Source organism: Microcebus murinus, chromosome 5, assembly GCF_040939455.1.
Source record: "Microcebus murinus isolate Inina chromosome 5, M.murinus_Inina_mat1.0, whole genome shotgun sequence".
Lineage (NCBI taxonomy): Eukaryota > Metazoa > Chordata > Mammalia > Primates > Cheirogaleidae > Microcebus > Microcebus murinus.
In genome coordinates, this window is record NC_134108.1 from 40,972,530 (window position 1) to 40,989,509 (window position 16,980).

The 16,980-nt window shown below is 36.4% G+C and overlaps 1 protein-coding gene across 5 annotated transcripts in view; it reads left to right on the plus strand.

Annotated features, from left to right (window-relative positions):
• FAM184A (family with sequence similarity 184 member A) overlaps positions 1-16,980 on the plus strand; it is a 149,059-nt gene that overhangs the window by 78,809 nt on the left and 53,270 nt on the right. For 4 of the 5 annotated variants that reach the window (XM_076003025.1, XM_076003024.1, XM_076003026.1 and 1 more), the window contains exons 2-5: positions 8,155-9,009; positions 10,136-10,271; positions 11,951-12,132; positions 14,271-14,468. In XM_076003025.1, the coding sequence (XP_075859140.1) occupies positions 8,155-9,009; positions 10,136-10,271; positions 11,951-12,132; positions 14,271-14,468 (1,371 nt within the window). The remainder of the gene's footprint in view (positions 1-8,154; positions 9,010-10,135; positions 10,272-11,950; positions 12,133-14,270; positions 14,469-16,980) is intronic. The other variant, XM_076003027.1, reaches the window with a different exon arrangement.

Consider the following 16,980-nt stretch of genomic DNA (forward strand, 5'->3'; position numbering starts at 1 on the left):
TATTGTGTGTAATTGCCAAAGCATGATTTATTTTTATTGTAATTTAGTCATTTACCTTAGCTTCCCTTTCAGGGTTACATATTTTCTTTAAAATTGTCTGTAAAAAAAAAATGGAGTTGGGATAGTAGAAAGAGGATGTATTAGGGCAGGTTGTTGTTAAATTAAATATGACTTTTTTTTCTCTAAAGGATTTGAACATTGAGAACTTTAAAGTTCTTTCCTAGAACTTCATTACCTTCAAATCCTTTCATAATGGCACTGAGATTTTCTCAGTAGGGAGAGCATCATAATATTCGTCTCATTAAACTGTGTGTAGTTCCTGCTGAGAAGTAAATTGAGACCTGAAAATGTTTATTGTCATGGGAGACAACAGAAAAAATATTTCAAAACACAGACACTTCTCTTAGAGTTTAGTTTGGGCTACTACTGTTACATTTCAGAATTCTTATGCTTATAAAATAGGTTGGCATAGCATTTCTTCTCTTTAATTACTGAATTAATTTTATTGGCCCTTAACTTTGTATTTATTAAAGCAGTAGGTGGTTGTCAGTCTTTTTTCCTCTCAGTCACCTCTGTTGGGTGTATGGGTGGCCATCAGGACGTAGGATGGGAATGTGTAGTTTTTTGTGGCATCCCATGAGATTACCGTCCACAGTTGCAGACACCCCTCTGCTCTTAGTTCATTTCTTTTTATCACTGAATAATATTGAGTGTCTGGATCCATTCATCTACTGAAGGACATCTTGGTTGCTTCCACATTTTAGCAAGTTTAGCAATTTTGAATGAAGCTGCTATAAACATCCGTGTGCTGTAAATATCCGTGTGCAGGTTTTTGTGTGGACGTAAGTTTTTAACTTATTTGAGTAAATACCAAGGAGTGCAATTGATGGATTGTATTATAAGAATGTGTTTACTTTTTGTAAGATATTACGAAGCTGTCTTCCAAAACTATCTGTAATATTCCTACAAGCAATGACTGAGAGTTCCCATTTTTCCATATTTTCATCAGCATTTGGTGTTGTTAGTGTTTTAGATTTTGGCCATTCTATGTAGTGGTATCTTGTTTTAATTTGCAAATCCCTAATGATGTTAAGCATGTTTTCATATACTTATTTGCCACGTGCATGTCTTTGGTGAGGTGTCTATTAAGATCTTTTGTCTATTTTTTTCTTTTATTTTATCATAATATGGGGGTACAAATATTGTTAGGGTTACATATATTGCCCCTGCCATTCTTCCCCCTCCCCCGCCTTACCAAAACATCAAGCATGTCCTACCCCCAGGTGGTGTGCATCGCACCTCTTTTGTAAGTATATATCCTTCCCCTTCGCCCCCATCCCATCTGCCCACCACCCGATAAAAGTTTTTTTTTTTTTATTCCTTTTTTTGACCTTTGGGTTACATTGTATATCTTTGCCTTTCCCTGAAAAGGGTTAAAGGTATTCCCTCTGTCACAACCCTAAGATGTGAATCTACCCCTACCCCAAACCCTTTTGCCTATTTTTAAATCAGATTATTCATTTTCTTATCTTTGAGTTTTAAGCTTTGCATTTTAGATAACAGTCCTTTACTTTTGCAAATATTTTCTCCCAGTCTATGGCTTGTGAGATTTTTCACTGAATCCCTCTGCTCTTAGTCTCAGACCTCATCCCTGCCATCCACTGTGCCCAGTGTCCCCAAGCCTGGAGCTGCTATAGCTCACTTTCTCTCTTTTATTCTCTCTTTTTTACTAAGCACAGGGGGAAATTAATTTCCTGTCTGATCCAGGTGATGACTTGGGGATTTAACTGCTCTTTAAAAACTTGAAAGCCACCTCTCCTCCCTATTATCAGCCCCTGATCTACCTTCCCCTGGGCCCATGCTTTTCAGGGCTATTCTGGGCAAATCACCTTTTTCCTCAATGGTTTTCTCTCTCTCAATGCTTAGTTTTATCTTCTTCCATTCTGACAACCATTTACTACTTCTGCATTTACTTTCTGTCCTGACATATCAAGGTTCAGGTGAAGATGTCTTGTAGTTTTATATAAGACAGAGTTTACGTTTCTCTTTCTTATTTGCTTTGTTGCTTTAGAGTGCTTTCCAAGAGGAGAAAAAGGTATTCTTGACTTCATTTTCTTGCTAGTTGATTTTTGGAAATAAAGTTTTGAAATTCGAACCTTATGATATCAATGTCTTCTATAGTATAAAACACAAATAGAAATGGCTTTGCCAATTTTTCGTGAATACTATTTTACATACTTATTCTGTGTGTGTGTGTGTGTGTGTGTGTGTGTATACAGCTATAATTAGCTTATCTTATTAACATTTTTAAAAACATTTTTATTCTTTGAGAAATGTTACCGTTTTTTATTCCAAAAGGCAAAATGCAGTCTTGGTGTCTTCATCTTATTCAAGAATAGTGTAGATGTTTGTATTTGTCAGATAGCAAACAGTGAAGTTGTACTATCAAATTAAACTATAACTAATATCAAAAATTGTGCTGTCCTGCTGGCTTATAAAAGACCTGAATTCAGTGCTATTTCCTTAGTATGTTTTCAATAAATCAAACATTTTGTTAATAAACTTTAGGATAGCAGATAGATTAAAAGATGACGAATATATTGTTGTATTCCCTACGAAGCTTGTTTATCTTAAATTATTATGATTTAATGGGTATTTGTCAGCAGACAGATTACCTCCCTGCTATTAATGAGCTTTTATTCTATTTATAGAGACAAAATTTACACATGTGAAATAATATAGGACCACATATTTAAACGTTAGACTGCATGATACAAGACAACACATGTAGGTCCCAGTCAGGGTTTCTAGAAGGGTAGCTTTGGAGAGCTGGCAAGAAAGAGATTGTATAGGCTTGGACTTATGACAATGACTGCAAAAAGGAAACAAGACTTGAGATGCTTTTGAAGGGTGAGTAAGAGTTGTGTAAGGTAGGGAGAACAAGGAGAATAACATTTCATGGGTATGGATATTAGAATTAGCAACAAAATGAACCATCTCACTGTGGCTAGAAAAACTAAGGTCTTTTTAGGAAAAGCCAACCTGACTGGAACAGAGCATCTGTTTTGGTAAGAAAATATGTAGTTACATTGGATGGGTAATTCAGGAAAGAATGTTAAATACCATTTATTGAAGTCATGTGATGGGCCACACACTATAAGGGATGCTTTCAATACCTAATTTCAGGTAATCCTTATAAGAACCCCTTGAAGTAGGTTCTAATCTTCCTAATTTACTTATAAGGAAATAGATACTTAGAGTTGAATAACTTGGCTAGGATTATACAAGTAGCGCCAGGGATTCAAACCCAGGTTTTGTCTGACCACAAAGTCTGGATGCCTTTGCTGTCATAAAAGATAAGACATTTGGCAGAATCCTATAGGGTTTTGACCATAAAAAAATTATGTAACAAATATTATGCTTTAGGATGGTTAGTTTAATGGTAGACAGGAGGGATGGGAGCAGAGATACCTGAGGCCAGGAGAAACACCAAGGACCTTTTCTAATAACTGTAGCCTTGGTTACGAAGAGCCTAGACCAACACAATGATAGGGAATGGATGGCTAGGGAGAATTAGAAGATGAGTCAGTACACATTGGTCACTGAAAATTAATAATGGATTTTAAGGTCAGAGGATTGGGAGAATACTATGACAATAGAAAAGACAAAAAGAAAAAACTTGAGATTGCTTGTTTGCATAAGAAGAAATGATGAATTCAATTGCATATATTCATGTGAACTCTTACACACATTCAGTACATAAACATTATGTGAAAGGCTCAGAATTGTAGATTTGAGAGTCATCTGCCTAAAAGGGAATAGGATAGATAAACTTTCTAAGGAAGAAGTTTCAGTAGAATCCCCAAAGTTGTAGGTTAAGGAGAAAGAGGAGGAAATAAAAGGAGCAGAGGATGTATGTTTGGACCAGAAGGAGGAGTGTGCTACATATAGAGAAGATTAGGAGAATGTGGATGGAAGCATATTGATTATCTTTGAAACCTAAAAAATTGGACCACTCTTCCATTTGTGTCTTCTTTAGTTATATGCTTTTAAACAGTCTTGACATGCTCAGGCACCCACTGGTGAATTAACACTGAAGGCAGTGATTGCTCAGAGACCCTCCGTGGCTTGTTTCAGCTTGCTTTCTTACTTTCCAGTTCTCTTCTGAGTTCTGACTCCTGACTTCTGATTTCTCCCTTTTTTTGTTTTTGATCCTGCTTTTGCCTTTCCAATGTTTCATTTGGTCTCTCTGATTTAAAATCTCAACTTTCTGTCAGGACTCAATTTAGAGATGTCCCTGCCCCTTCCCTGTGGGAGACCAGCTACTCTCTTCTGTTCCTTCTGAATGAGTAGTTCAGGCAATTTATTTGTAGAGTTGAGAATGAGTTATGTTCTACTTTCAACATAAAACATTTCATTCATCCATTTTTCCTAACGGCTTCACAGCACTCTTGATTCATAGCAATGGTTGATTTTTTAAGATGCATCATTATTTTATGTGCCTCTAAGGAAAAAAATGCTGTCAATTAAACTGTGATATGCAATTAATTGTATGATGCATCCCAATTTAAGAAATGTTTAAATGTGGAAAAAATATATGTCTTAGAATTATTGTCCAGCAGCATTGTGGACATACAAAAGAAAAATATATATGGATTGTAAATATCTTAAAATTACTACAGAGACCCATTTTCCCAATTACATTGCAGTAACTTTTTAACTTTAACTGGCTTTCCCTGGCACTTACCCTCTCTGTGTTGAGGACTATCAGACCATACCAACCACCAAAATCATTCGTATCTTGGACCCTAACTCAAGTTGCTTTCCTCACAGTTCTCTACAACTGCTTTTGCCCTTTCAAGTCTTTCTAGTTACTGCAAGTCTCATCTAGTTCTTTCTATTGAAAACTTCTCTTGCTTTGTACAGTATTCTGTATTCTCTCTACAGCTTGACATTAAATATATATTATTTAAAATTGTCTACCATTATTTTGTGTATGTTTATTTTGAGCAGTCTTACTTAAGTAAGATTAAGAACACTCGTACTTTTCTTTGCCAGAATGCATATAAAAAAGTATTGAGTAGTATTCGTGAAAAGTTTGCTGATGATTTGATTGTTTTGCTAAAGTTTGGTAACACAGATCCCATGGCATGGGTCCTGAGCCATAGCTGTATAGTAAGACTTCTATTGCCTCTTTCAGAATTCAAGTTAAATCTTTTGAGGAGACACATGTATTCTACATTACCATACAGGAAGACAACTCCAACTTTATAGTACGTTATAAATATTTTCCAAAAGATTTTTCCAACAATAATTATAGAAACATGTAGCAAGCATGTCTTTAAAGGTAATTATTTCTCAAAGCAACTGGATTTTAAAATGTGGGTTTTATAGTGCCCTTGGCTTAAATAAATTAAATGAGCTCTTTTTGTTAACTGCCTTGTTAATGTTTTATTTGGACACAAGTCTATTGCTGGAATTAATTTGATTATATAATATATGAAGAACAGCCTTTAAAAAAATGTTTCCTTTTTAATTCAAACAAAAGAAATGGGACCAAGAAAAAAAATTGAATTAATTCATTCCCAGGGCTGAACAGTTCTATGTGGGAAGGATCTGTTTCCATTCTTCTCACCTTGAATTCCACATCTTCAGTGTACCTCCCTGGTAGAGCCTGTTCTATATCCATTAATGGAAAATGAATATTTGATTGAATATTTTTTTAGACTATAGGTTAAAAAGCTTTACATCTTACATTTTATTGTAAAAGACTGTTAGAATCCTCTTGAAAGTCTAGTCTGCCATTTGCTTTGTTTCTCTAACACTCACAGCCTCTTAAAAAATTTCCCGCCATAGTTGTGAACAGTTCGTGCCTAGCCTTTGGCTTACAAACTCTGCTCAGGAAAAGAAAAGGCAGGTCATCCACTGACATGGCTGTTATTACTCAGGCAAGCCCCCGTAAAGGGCTTGCATACAGAGGTAGAAAGGTTTGTCTGAGGGACTAAACCTTTTATAAAGAAAATTAAATTCATCGTCTGTTTTTGTTCTTATTTTTTAGTGGCTTTAAACTGAGTAGGGTGTTACAAAAGAAGGACACTAATTTAGAATAGGGTGGGGGGAAAGGGTAATATAGGAAAAGCAGACTAATAAAATGTGCCCTCATAATGCGATGTCAGGTCCTCTAAGCTAGTAGATAGGATGGGTTGGGAAAACACAAGATTTCTACAAGTAGAAACCTGACATTAAAAACTATAAAACTGTAAAGATTGTAAAAGTTTATGCCTTCTACAAGACATCCAGTCTGGTCTCTTCAAAAATGTCCCTGTCACAAAATATGAGAAAATAAAAGAGGGCTTAGTTTGTTGTTTTCCTTTTTTCCCCATATTAAAAATACTGAAGTGATATGATGACTCAGTACAATTAGGATCCTTGATTGGATCTAGGCATTGACAAGGAAAAGCTGCTATAAATTTCTCTATTGGAATAATTTGGTAAACTTGAATATGGGCTGTGTATTAGAAAATATCAGGTTAATATTTACTATTGCCTTTGATATTAGGAAGTAGTATATAAATATTTAATGATGAATAAATGAAAGGCATAAATGAAAGGCATCCTCCACAGATTGGTATTAACTCATTAGGGACATAATTTGGGATTTGGAATTAGAGACTATGAATAAACACTTCTGTGTACATATTTGCCTATGAACCTTGCAGAAAAAGGGGTAGCTGTGGCAAGACAGATGGGTTCTTGCCACCTCTCAATCTTTTTACCATTGGTATGATTATATCCATAATAGTTATGGCAGACCAAGTGAGTATGTGGACAGAACACTGGGTCTGGAAGACAAAGCCCTGTGTAGACAAAGTAACCCCCCTCCATTGGTGTAGGCTTTTGATATGTATTGTTCCTTCTGCAAGTGCAGCTTCAGTCTGAAAGGGTGATAGCCTATCTTTAGCAAGTAGGATCTGGGGTTACCAGGGCTATTGGAGAGCCAGGCAGTCTGCCTCAGTTGCCTCAAGCTGCATGAATAAGTTCTCTACAAAAATGGCAATACTTTTGCATCTTCATTGCAGTTTCTGGTATCTGGTGCCGGAATTCATTTCTACAGCCAGGTAAGATCACATTAAAATAAGCAAATCTCCAGGAAACTGGTTTTTAGCTTCTGGATTCTTGGATTGTATAGTGTTTACTTCTTTTTACTTCAGGAGAAGGAAAGTGGGCACATCTCTAAACCTTAAATAACAGTCATGAATATTGCACTATTTGACCACAGTGGTAATGTGGAGGGCATCCAAGGAACGGAGGAAAGGAGTGTGTTACTCTACAGGGACTGTGTTGTCATTTGGAATTAAGGTTGAGAAATCTCAGTGGAACCATTAAAACCTGAGAACTAAAATGAAAATGAAGGCCTGTACTCAAAACACTCTGACTCTCATTCCATGGATGGTTTAAGAAAAAAGAAAAAACACTCTGGCTTGAGGAATCAGGCTTGCCTAGAGGCAGAGGGAAAATTAGGCAGTGAGTAAAACTGTAGCATTTGATATATGAAAAGCACTAATGGGATTTTGTAAAGACACCACTAGAAACTTGGGAGAGAAAAGGATCAGCTTTAAAAGCAAACCACAGGGGAATTGGAAAAGACAATTTCAAAAGTTAAAATATTTAAGCAAGCCATTAAACAGATAAAAGAGGCTTTTGGGAAGATTAGGGCCTAGAGCTTCCAGTCATGTGGAAGCTTCTCTTACCTCTAGGACACTAGTGTAGGGCAGAGACTTATGATGAGGGTTGTTCTTCTGATCCCCTGCATCGTCCCCAGTAGGAGAACTCTTTTCTCTTAGGCCAGGTGGCTTCCTTTGTCCCCTTCCTCCCCACTGTTTCATTTGTATTAATAGTAAAACTGTCTTAATTTTGAATGCTTTAAAATCATAACTGAAAAGTCTTCAAATACAAATCTTAAGATTATGCTAAAATAGAAATTTGCTAAGCAAATCCGAGTACAAAAACAGTTGCATCAAGCTTCAGTGTTTAACATTTACTGTAGCCAATATTGTGTGCATAGAAAAATATCAATCCAAATGAAAGAATTAACTACAAATTAGAAAAGAATATGATTTACTCAGTTCCTCTCCCTTCTTCAAAACCATGCAGGTAATATATGCTTTGAACACTAAAAATGATGAGCATGAAGCTGCAATTCAAGCCCTCAAAGATGCTCATGAAGAAGAAATCCAACAAATTCTTGCAGAAACAAGAGAAAAAATATTGCAATATAAAAGCAAAGTGACAGAGGAGTTAGACCTTAAGAGAAAGATTCAAGTTTTAGAAGCATCATTAGAAGATCATATAAAAATGAAGCAGCAGGCTTTGACAGAATTTGAAGCTTATAAGCACAGAGTTGAGGACATGCAACTCTGTGCAGAAGCCCAGCATGTCCAACGCATAGTGACCATGTCTAGAGAGGTGGAAGAGATTAGAAGGAAATTTGAAGAAAGATTACGGAGCTTTGGACAACTTCAAGTACAGTTTGAGAAAGACAAAAGATTGGCACTTGAAGATTTGCAGACTGCTCACAGACAGGAGATCCAGGAGCTATTGAAGTCACAGCAGGATCACAACTCCTCAGTCAATAAAGGGCAGGAGAAGGCAGAGGAACTGCACAGACTGGAGGTGGAGACCTTAAACAAAACACTTGAAGAGCTTAGACTTGAACAGAAAAAACTAATTGAAGATTATGAAGGCAAGTTGAAAAAAGCTCAGTCCTTTTATGAACGTGAACTTGATACTTTGAAAAGGTCACAGCTTTTTACAGCGGAAAGCCTACAGGCCAGCAAAGAAAAGGAAGCTGATCTTAGAAAAGAATTTCAAGGACAAGAAGCAATTTTACGAAAAACCATAGGAAAATTAAAGACAGAGTTACAGATGGTACAGGATGAAGCTGGAAGTCTTCTTGACAAATGCCAAAAGCTTGAGATGGCACTTGCTACAGCAGAGAACAATGTTCAGGTAAGTAAAGAATATTACAGACAACACATGGATTTCTTTTCCCAGTTTTCTCTTTTAGATATATTAATTTTGTAGACTGGAAAGTAGTCTGGCTGGCATAGGATCAGCTTCTTTTCATTCACAACATAACATATAAACTTCTTCTTTTTTTCCATTTTGCCTTTTCCTTTCTGAGAAAAATCAATGAAGGGATAATTTTTATTGCCCTATAGCTATTATTTCAGAATTTCAGATATTAAGGGCCCAGAAAGATTAACTTAAAAGTTATTGATATTTATAAAAGTATTTTATTTATTTAATATGTTAATATTTTCCAGAAGTGGTTTGGGAGAGTTAAAATATTAGGCTTAAAGTTTGTGTTTTTTCTTTTCCCTTCATTAATAATGGTTTGCCCATTAGTTGATATTTAGACATTGATCAAAAAATTGATTCTTTTATAAACCTGAATTTAATAGAGGTATGGCACAAGTCTGGGAGGGGGAGCCAAAAATTCTCTGTAAGTTTTGTTTTGTTGGCATAGAAAATGTCTTAGCTATGTTTTTTAATATCTGTGCCTTAGAATGTTTTAGAAAGGGTAAAATAGCATTTCCTGATTGGGTTATATAGCTTGTGAAAATATCAAGTTATAAATTTCACCACTACTTACAGATTTAAGTATGACTTCTTTTATTTTTTTTTTTATTTTATTTTTTTCACCAAGGTACCTTCAAGGTAAGGTATGACTTCCAGATGAGAGAAAGCTGATGTTTATAATTTAAATAAATTGTTTGTATTGTATTAGTATCATTCTTGCTTTTTTTTTTTTTTTTTTTTTTGAGACAGAGTCTCACTTTGTTGCCCCGGCTAGAGTGCCGTGGCATCAGCCTAGCTCACAGCAACCTCAAACTCCTGGAAACTCCTGGGCTCAAGCAATCCTTCTGCCTCAGCCTCCCCAGTAGCTGGGACTACAGGCATGCGCCACCATGTCCAGCTAATTTTTCTATTTTTGGTAGAGACGGGGTCTCGCTCTTTCCTGAGCTCAAAGGATCTGCCCGCCTTGGCCTCCCAGAGTGCTAGGATTACAGGCATGAGCCACAACGCCCGGCCCATTCTTGCATTTTAATAATGGCTATTTAATCTTTCTTAGGTTCTTCAAAAACAGCTTGATGAAGCCAAGGAGGGAGAAATGGCCTTATTAAGCAAGCACAAAGAAGTGGAAAGTGAGCTAGCAGCTGCCAGAGAACGTTTACAGCAGCAAGCTTCAGATCTTATCCTCAAAGCTAGTATGTCTAACCACAGTTTTGGTGCAATGCTCAGCTAAAACCAACATTTACATGTTTACTCAGGACAAAATTTGCCTTTTCTCCTAATATTTTATTTATTTTTAAAATTATTTTGTTTATTGAGACAGAGTCTCCTTCTGTTGCCCCTGGTAAAGTGCAGGGGCATCATCATAGCTCACTGTAACCTCAAATTCCTGGGCTCAAGCCATCCTCTTGCCTCAGCCTCCTAAGTAGCTAGGACTAAAGGCATGTGCCAAGATTAATTTTGACTAATTTTTCTATTTTTCGTAGAGACGGGGTCTCAATCTTGCTCAGGCTGGTCTCAAACTTCTAAGCTCAAGTAATCTTCCTGCCTTGGCCTCCCAGAGTGCTAGTCTTACTAATATTTTAAAATTATTTAGACTCTAAATATGTTCAAAGACTCTAATGCATTACTAATTATTCATAAGATAAGCAAACAATAACTTATTTTTAGGAATACATTTTTTATTTAAAAAATAGATAAAACCAACAGTAAATCAGTCACTAAAAAAAATGAAACACTCTCAGAGGATTTGTCCTTTAAAAACATACATTTTAAGGTATTTAAAATAGTTTATATGTAAATTACAGCACCTCATTTCATCCGGCTTGTTATTAATGTTTGTTTTACATACTAAAAATGATTTGCCCATTTCTGAAGTGGCCAGCGTGCTCATTTCATAGCCCACACTTGAAGAGATGGGTGACCCATGTCAGTTCTGAAGTTATGTTTTGTTCGAGTGTTTAGTGTGGCCAGCGAAGCTGTTTGAGCTAGTTTTTTTGAGGACGTCATGTGATTTTGATTGGCTTATCAGTGAATTCCAGATTTCCCTTCCCTTAAGGTAGTCATTTTTAGTAACCTTAGCACGAATGAGAATTACCTGGAAGGTTTGTGAATCTAGGGCTGCTGGGCCCCACTCCCAGAGCTGCTGACTCAGTAGGTCTGGTGTGGCTGCATTTCTAACTAGAGTTCCCAGATAGTGCTGGAGCTGGATGCTAGTTTGAAAGCCATTGTCCTAAACCATGTTCTTCTATGAGACCCTTTTTTCCTCTCTCTCCTATTCCTCCTGGTTTTTGCTGTAATTTATTTTATTCTTTCATACCCTTGCTGTCCGTATCTGTCTTTTACTCCAAGTTAGTTCTTTATCTAGCTTCTTATCTAAAGCAATGGTCAGTTCCCACCAACCTGCTGTCTGCGACCTTTGTTCCCTGAATACAGATTTTTTTCTCTTTATGTCACAATTTGAAAAAAAAGAAGAGATGAAAAATAACAAATTACTTATTTTGGCTTCATAGTATTAGTCATTGCATCCTCTCTTACCTTATTTTACTCCCAGGTGACTTACATGAACTCTGAGGGGTTGCTCCGATTTCAACCTTTATAGCTTGCAGGCTTTAAAAAAGAAGTGGAATAGTACAGGGAGTAACATCAGTGACGTGAAAATGACTTTCTAATTTAAATTATTCTGGTTGGGTGAGAAGTATTCCCGTGGTAAATATTTCCATTTTGTACAATAAGGAAACCAAAGAAAAATCTGTGCATGCACACCATTTATTCTACTTAGGTATAAAGTACAGTTGTGTCATTAAATATAAACTGTTTTATGTCACGGTTCAACAGAGTTTTTAATTGAAGGGACTTTCTTTTTGGGGGGTAGGTCATATTGGAATGCTTCAAGCAACTCAGATGACCCAGGAGGTTACAATTAAAGACTTAGAATCAGAAAAATCGAGAGCGAATGAAAGATTATCTCAACTTGAAGAGGAAAGAGCTTTTTTGGAAAGCAAAACCCAAAGTCTGGATGAAGAGCAGAAGCAGCAGATTCTGGAACTGGAGAAGGTGAAAAGTAACAGTACCCTAGTCCCAAAAAGAGGAAAGGAAGAAAAGTTCAGTTTTCCTCTTTTTCAGATTTGAAATATTTGACATGTTTATTCCTACTCCATAGTAACAATGCATTTCTTAGGCTAGTAGTTGGTTTTGAAGAAAAAGGTATATAGCTAGACTATCCTACATTGTGTGTATATTCAAAATATATGAATGACAATCTATAATATAAAAGCTTAAGGCATTTCAACCTATTTTGAGCCAGAAACTGAATTAAGTCTTATTTCAGTTAGTGCATTTATAGTCATGTATATTTTTCTATTAATGGAATATGTTATTATATAAACATCTAGGAAATTTCTCTAAAACTGAAAAGGATAACAAGCATCATGCTCTGAAAATTCATATACCAACAGACTGAATTTTTAATTTAACAAGTAAGACGTCATTTGTAGAGTAATTGCTGAATATTTATTCCAGTTTTTCAGGTACCCATAATACCAAGTGGGGGTTTTGGATGTCATTTCCTTTCTCCTTCCCTCAACTACTATCTGTATTGAATGATGCTCATCCTTCTTGCTCCTGGCTCACCCCCATTCTCTCCTTAACCTACTATTACCACTGATTCAGCAACTAGATGGACTGTTGCATATGTCTTTGCCCCATCCCCCAGTGACATCCCAGTTGCTGGACTTGGTGGATCTTATCTTACTGTCATTACTTCCTACCTGCTCATCCACAGTGTCTCTCTTCTCTTGGTATTTCACATTCTCTCACATTTTTCTCCTACCTCCTTGGCCTTGCAGTCTTCTTTGTGAAATTCCCTCCTCCATCTATTCCCTTATCCTTGATGTTCCCAGGCTTTTTGTCTCAATCTACACACTCATACATTCTAGTAACATCAACCATCACTTGTTCACTGATCGCTTCTAAGTCTGTAGGTCCAGGCCAGATATTTTTCCTGAACTTGAGTCCTATATATCTAACTTTCCACTAGATACCTCCATTTATGTATTTCACAGACATGTCAAGCCAGCATACCCAGAACATTCTCCCCTCAAAAGTACCATATTTCTTTTTCTCCTTATTTCAAGTATAGCACCACTGTCCATCTAGTTGCTAAATCAGAACCCTGGGAGTCATTCTTAATTCTCAACAAGTCCTTCTTGTTTTCTCAACTCCTTTATCTGTTACCAAATCCTGTTGGTTCTACTCCCTTCCTATGTTTTTATTCCATCCTCCCCTTTTCTTTCTTACCCACTCACACATCCCAGGTTTAGGCACCTGTCATTGCGTGGGTTACAGTTACAGCCTCCTGACCACTCTCGCTGCTCATATCACTTAAAATTCAGTGATTGCTCAGTCCCTTCAGAATAAAACCCAAAGTTCTTAGTATAAAGACCCCTTCTCATTATTTGACTCCTACTTCTGAGCCCCATCTCACATCACTCCCATGGTAGAACACATACTATGTTCTACCTGACTGCACAGCTGCATGGACTTTCTGTCTCCTGAAACTTTGCCACCAGTTAGCTACTTCTCATCTTTCAGAATGCTGGAAGTCAGTAGAAATGTTTATGAATGCAGGCTTTTGACATCAGACCTAGGCTTATGATTTTCTCATCTTTACTTTCCTTATGACTTGTTTGTGAAAATTAAATAAAAGAATGTGTTATCACTAGGTCAGATATCTTCTCTTCTGAAAAGTCTTCCCTGATATCTCTCTAGAACTTATAAAACTGTATTGCCACTGTCTTTTGACTTTATCACTAGACTGTGAGTGCCTAAAAGGTATGTAATTGGCACTCAAAACTGTGTTGAATAATATCGTCTGAGTGGGTAAATTAGTAAGCCATTTTGTGTACTACTTTGACATACAGGAAGCCTTTCTCTTAAGCTTGTAGATGTGCTAGCTCACATCAATTCTAACCCAATAATAATCTGTTTTATCTCTTGCTTTAAAATTTTTTCATTTTCTCTGTGCCACCCTGTCCCTTTCTGAGAACACCAATGATCTGTTCTCATGTTTCGTAGTCTAGGTCCCATAGCACTCAGTTCATTCAAACTTACATATTTATAGTGTATTCAGATTATCCTGGCAGCAATGAAAAAAGCAGGTGCCAATTATTGACTTTTATCTGTTTTAATTTTAGAAAGGAAATGAAGCAAAGAGAACTCAGCAAGAATATTATGAAATGGAGCTAAAAAACCTGCAAAATAGATTAGAAGAGGAGGTAACTCAATTAAACGAGGCACATTCTAAGACTTTGGAAGAATTAGCTTGGAAGCACCATATGGCAATTGAGGCTGTCCACAGTAATGCAATTAGGGATAAGAAAAAACTGCAAATGGTAAGCAAAACGTCAGGTCATTGGCACCTTGTAAATGGTGGGATTTCTGTAATGGTCCAGCAAGACCTATATCAGAAAGTAAAGATTTGCTTAGTTTTGTTGGATGCTGTCTTGTAATTATTCTTTAAATCATGGTTCAGAGTAACATATTAATACATGAAAATTTTTGATATAGGTTGTAGTTTATTGAATTGACATGAGGCATTGCTACTTTGCATAAGCTATCATAGAAATGCTGCTTTTTTGCAGACAAAAATGTCATTCAGGAGAAAACCACTCTCTTGGATCTTGTGCCGTCTTTTCATGAGACAGCCAAATGGATATGCTCCTCAGGAAACCTCAGCTGGTTGAAGCACATCGTATTCTCTTGTAGATATGGCTTCCTTTTCTGGGAAAATGATTTATGTTTTGCTTTGCTTTTTTCTTTCCCAATTAAGTATTCTTCTTGCTAATAATAATACATGACAGATAAAACTGCATAATAGAAAAAGCAAAGTATCTGACAGATCTTGGCCTTACCCTGAGCTCTTTGTTTACTGGCTCTGCATTACCTTGGGCCCCTAAAGCTACACCTCAGGCTCTTCATCTGACAGAAAATTCAACCTATCTTAAAATGTTACTGCAAGGATTAAGTGACATAAAGTGTTGAGTACCCAGATGTATTCTAGCATATGGTGATAAATCTTAGTTATTAGTGATTCTTAACTATGTGCCAGACACTGCAGTAATGTTTTACTTTTTTTTTTAAATTTAATCCTATGGCCCTGCTGTTGGTTTGGTTCCTATACCTATTTTACTGAAGAGAGGATGTGCTCAGCACATGCGACTAGTAAGTCAGGCAGGCCTTGGGCTCAGGTCTCAGATCTGCCAAACCCCAGGCATTTAAATACTGTCATTTAGGCATTTATTAATGATGGTTGTTATATGTTTTACTAATAGCATCTTATAGTTTACAAGGAACTTTCCTATATGTTCCTTAATACTTATGACTTGGAGATTGGAATCATCTTTATCAAATAGATGGTAAAGTAGGTTTAATAAACCTAAGTTATTTACTCAGAGCCACAAACCTAGTAAGTAGAAAAGATAGGATGTGAATTGAGATCCACCTCAATGTCCCTTCCATTTGTGCCATGACTGGTTGGAAAAAATATTTAAGACCTAAACTTAATTAAAAATTCAAATAAAATTTTCTGCTAGAATGTTGTTTCTTTCTAAACTTACTGTTATGTTTATGTAGCCAGATAAAAAAATTAATGACACGTTATTAAGATCCTCATTGTAGTTTTTTGTGTACCTGCTCGCTATTCCAGGACCAGTTTGTACAGCTTTAATTATGTGGTTCATGTATCAAGTGTTCAAGGTTTTATAGTAAAGTATTTAGTGGTAGCTGCTGCTTCTGTAATCTCTTTCCAAGCTATCTTTTGTTATTATTTTTCATTTCTACATCTCGTTTTCATCTTAGCCTTCATATTGGAATAAATTCCATGTATCCTGCCTTTAGTCTTTCTTTATTCCTCTATATTAAGTTCTAAGTACTGGAATCAAGACATCGTTTATCAGTGTTGTTCTTTACCTCATTGCTTTGCTCCTCATCAGCCCTTTACCTAATTAAATTTTAATTTTCTAGCCACCTAATCTGCCTTAATTCATTTATATTTCTTAAAATCCTTATTTATTTTTTTCTATTTTGGTTATGTCTGTGGAATTCAAATCTTTATTTAAAATGTGGTTCCTATAAGACAGATGACATAAAATTTCCTATATGTGAACATAATCAAAACCTCTATGGCAACTTTATTTGTACCTTTCTCTTTTATCACAATAACTTGTGTATCATTTTCTGCTTCAATCCCCTCTCTCTTTTTTTCTTTTTTTTTTTTTTTTTTTTTTTTTTTAGGAAGAATAATGAAGGAATCTTTTTTTTTTTTTAAGATAAGCCTTGCTTTGTTGCCCTGAGTAGAGTGCCATGGCATCAGCATAGCTCACAGCAACCTCAAACTCCTGGGCTCAAGTGATCCTCGTGCTTCAGCCTCTCGAGTAGCTGGGACTATAGGCATGTACCACCATGCCTGGCTAATTTTTCTATTTTTAGTAGAGACAGGGTCTCTACTTGCTCAGGATGGTCTCAAATTCCTGAGCTCAAGGGATCCTCCTTCCTCGGCCTCCCAGAGAGCTAAGATTATAAGCGTGAGCCACCGTGCTTGGCCTCAATCCTCTCTTTCTTATGTATGGACGTCTGAGCCTTAGCTAAAACAAGTCTTCTTCCAGAATAGTCTTTCTCCAATGTCACATTATCTCGTAGGGAACATTTAGCTAAAGATGACTTCTCTATGCCTTACAATTTACTTATCAAAAAGAATTACAGCACTTTGGTAGGTCGAGACGGGAGGATTACTTGAGGTCAGGAGTTTGATACCAATCTGAGTGACATAGTGAAGACCCTTTCTCTACAAAAAGTAGAAAAATTATAGCTGGGCATTGTGGTACATGCCTGTAGTTCCAGCAGTTT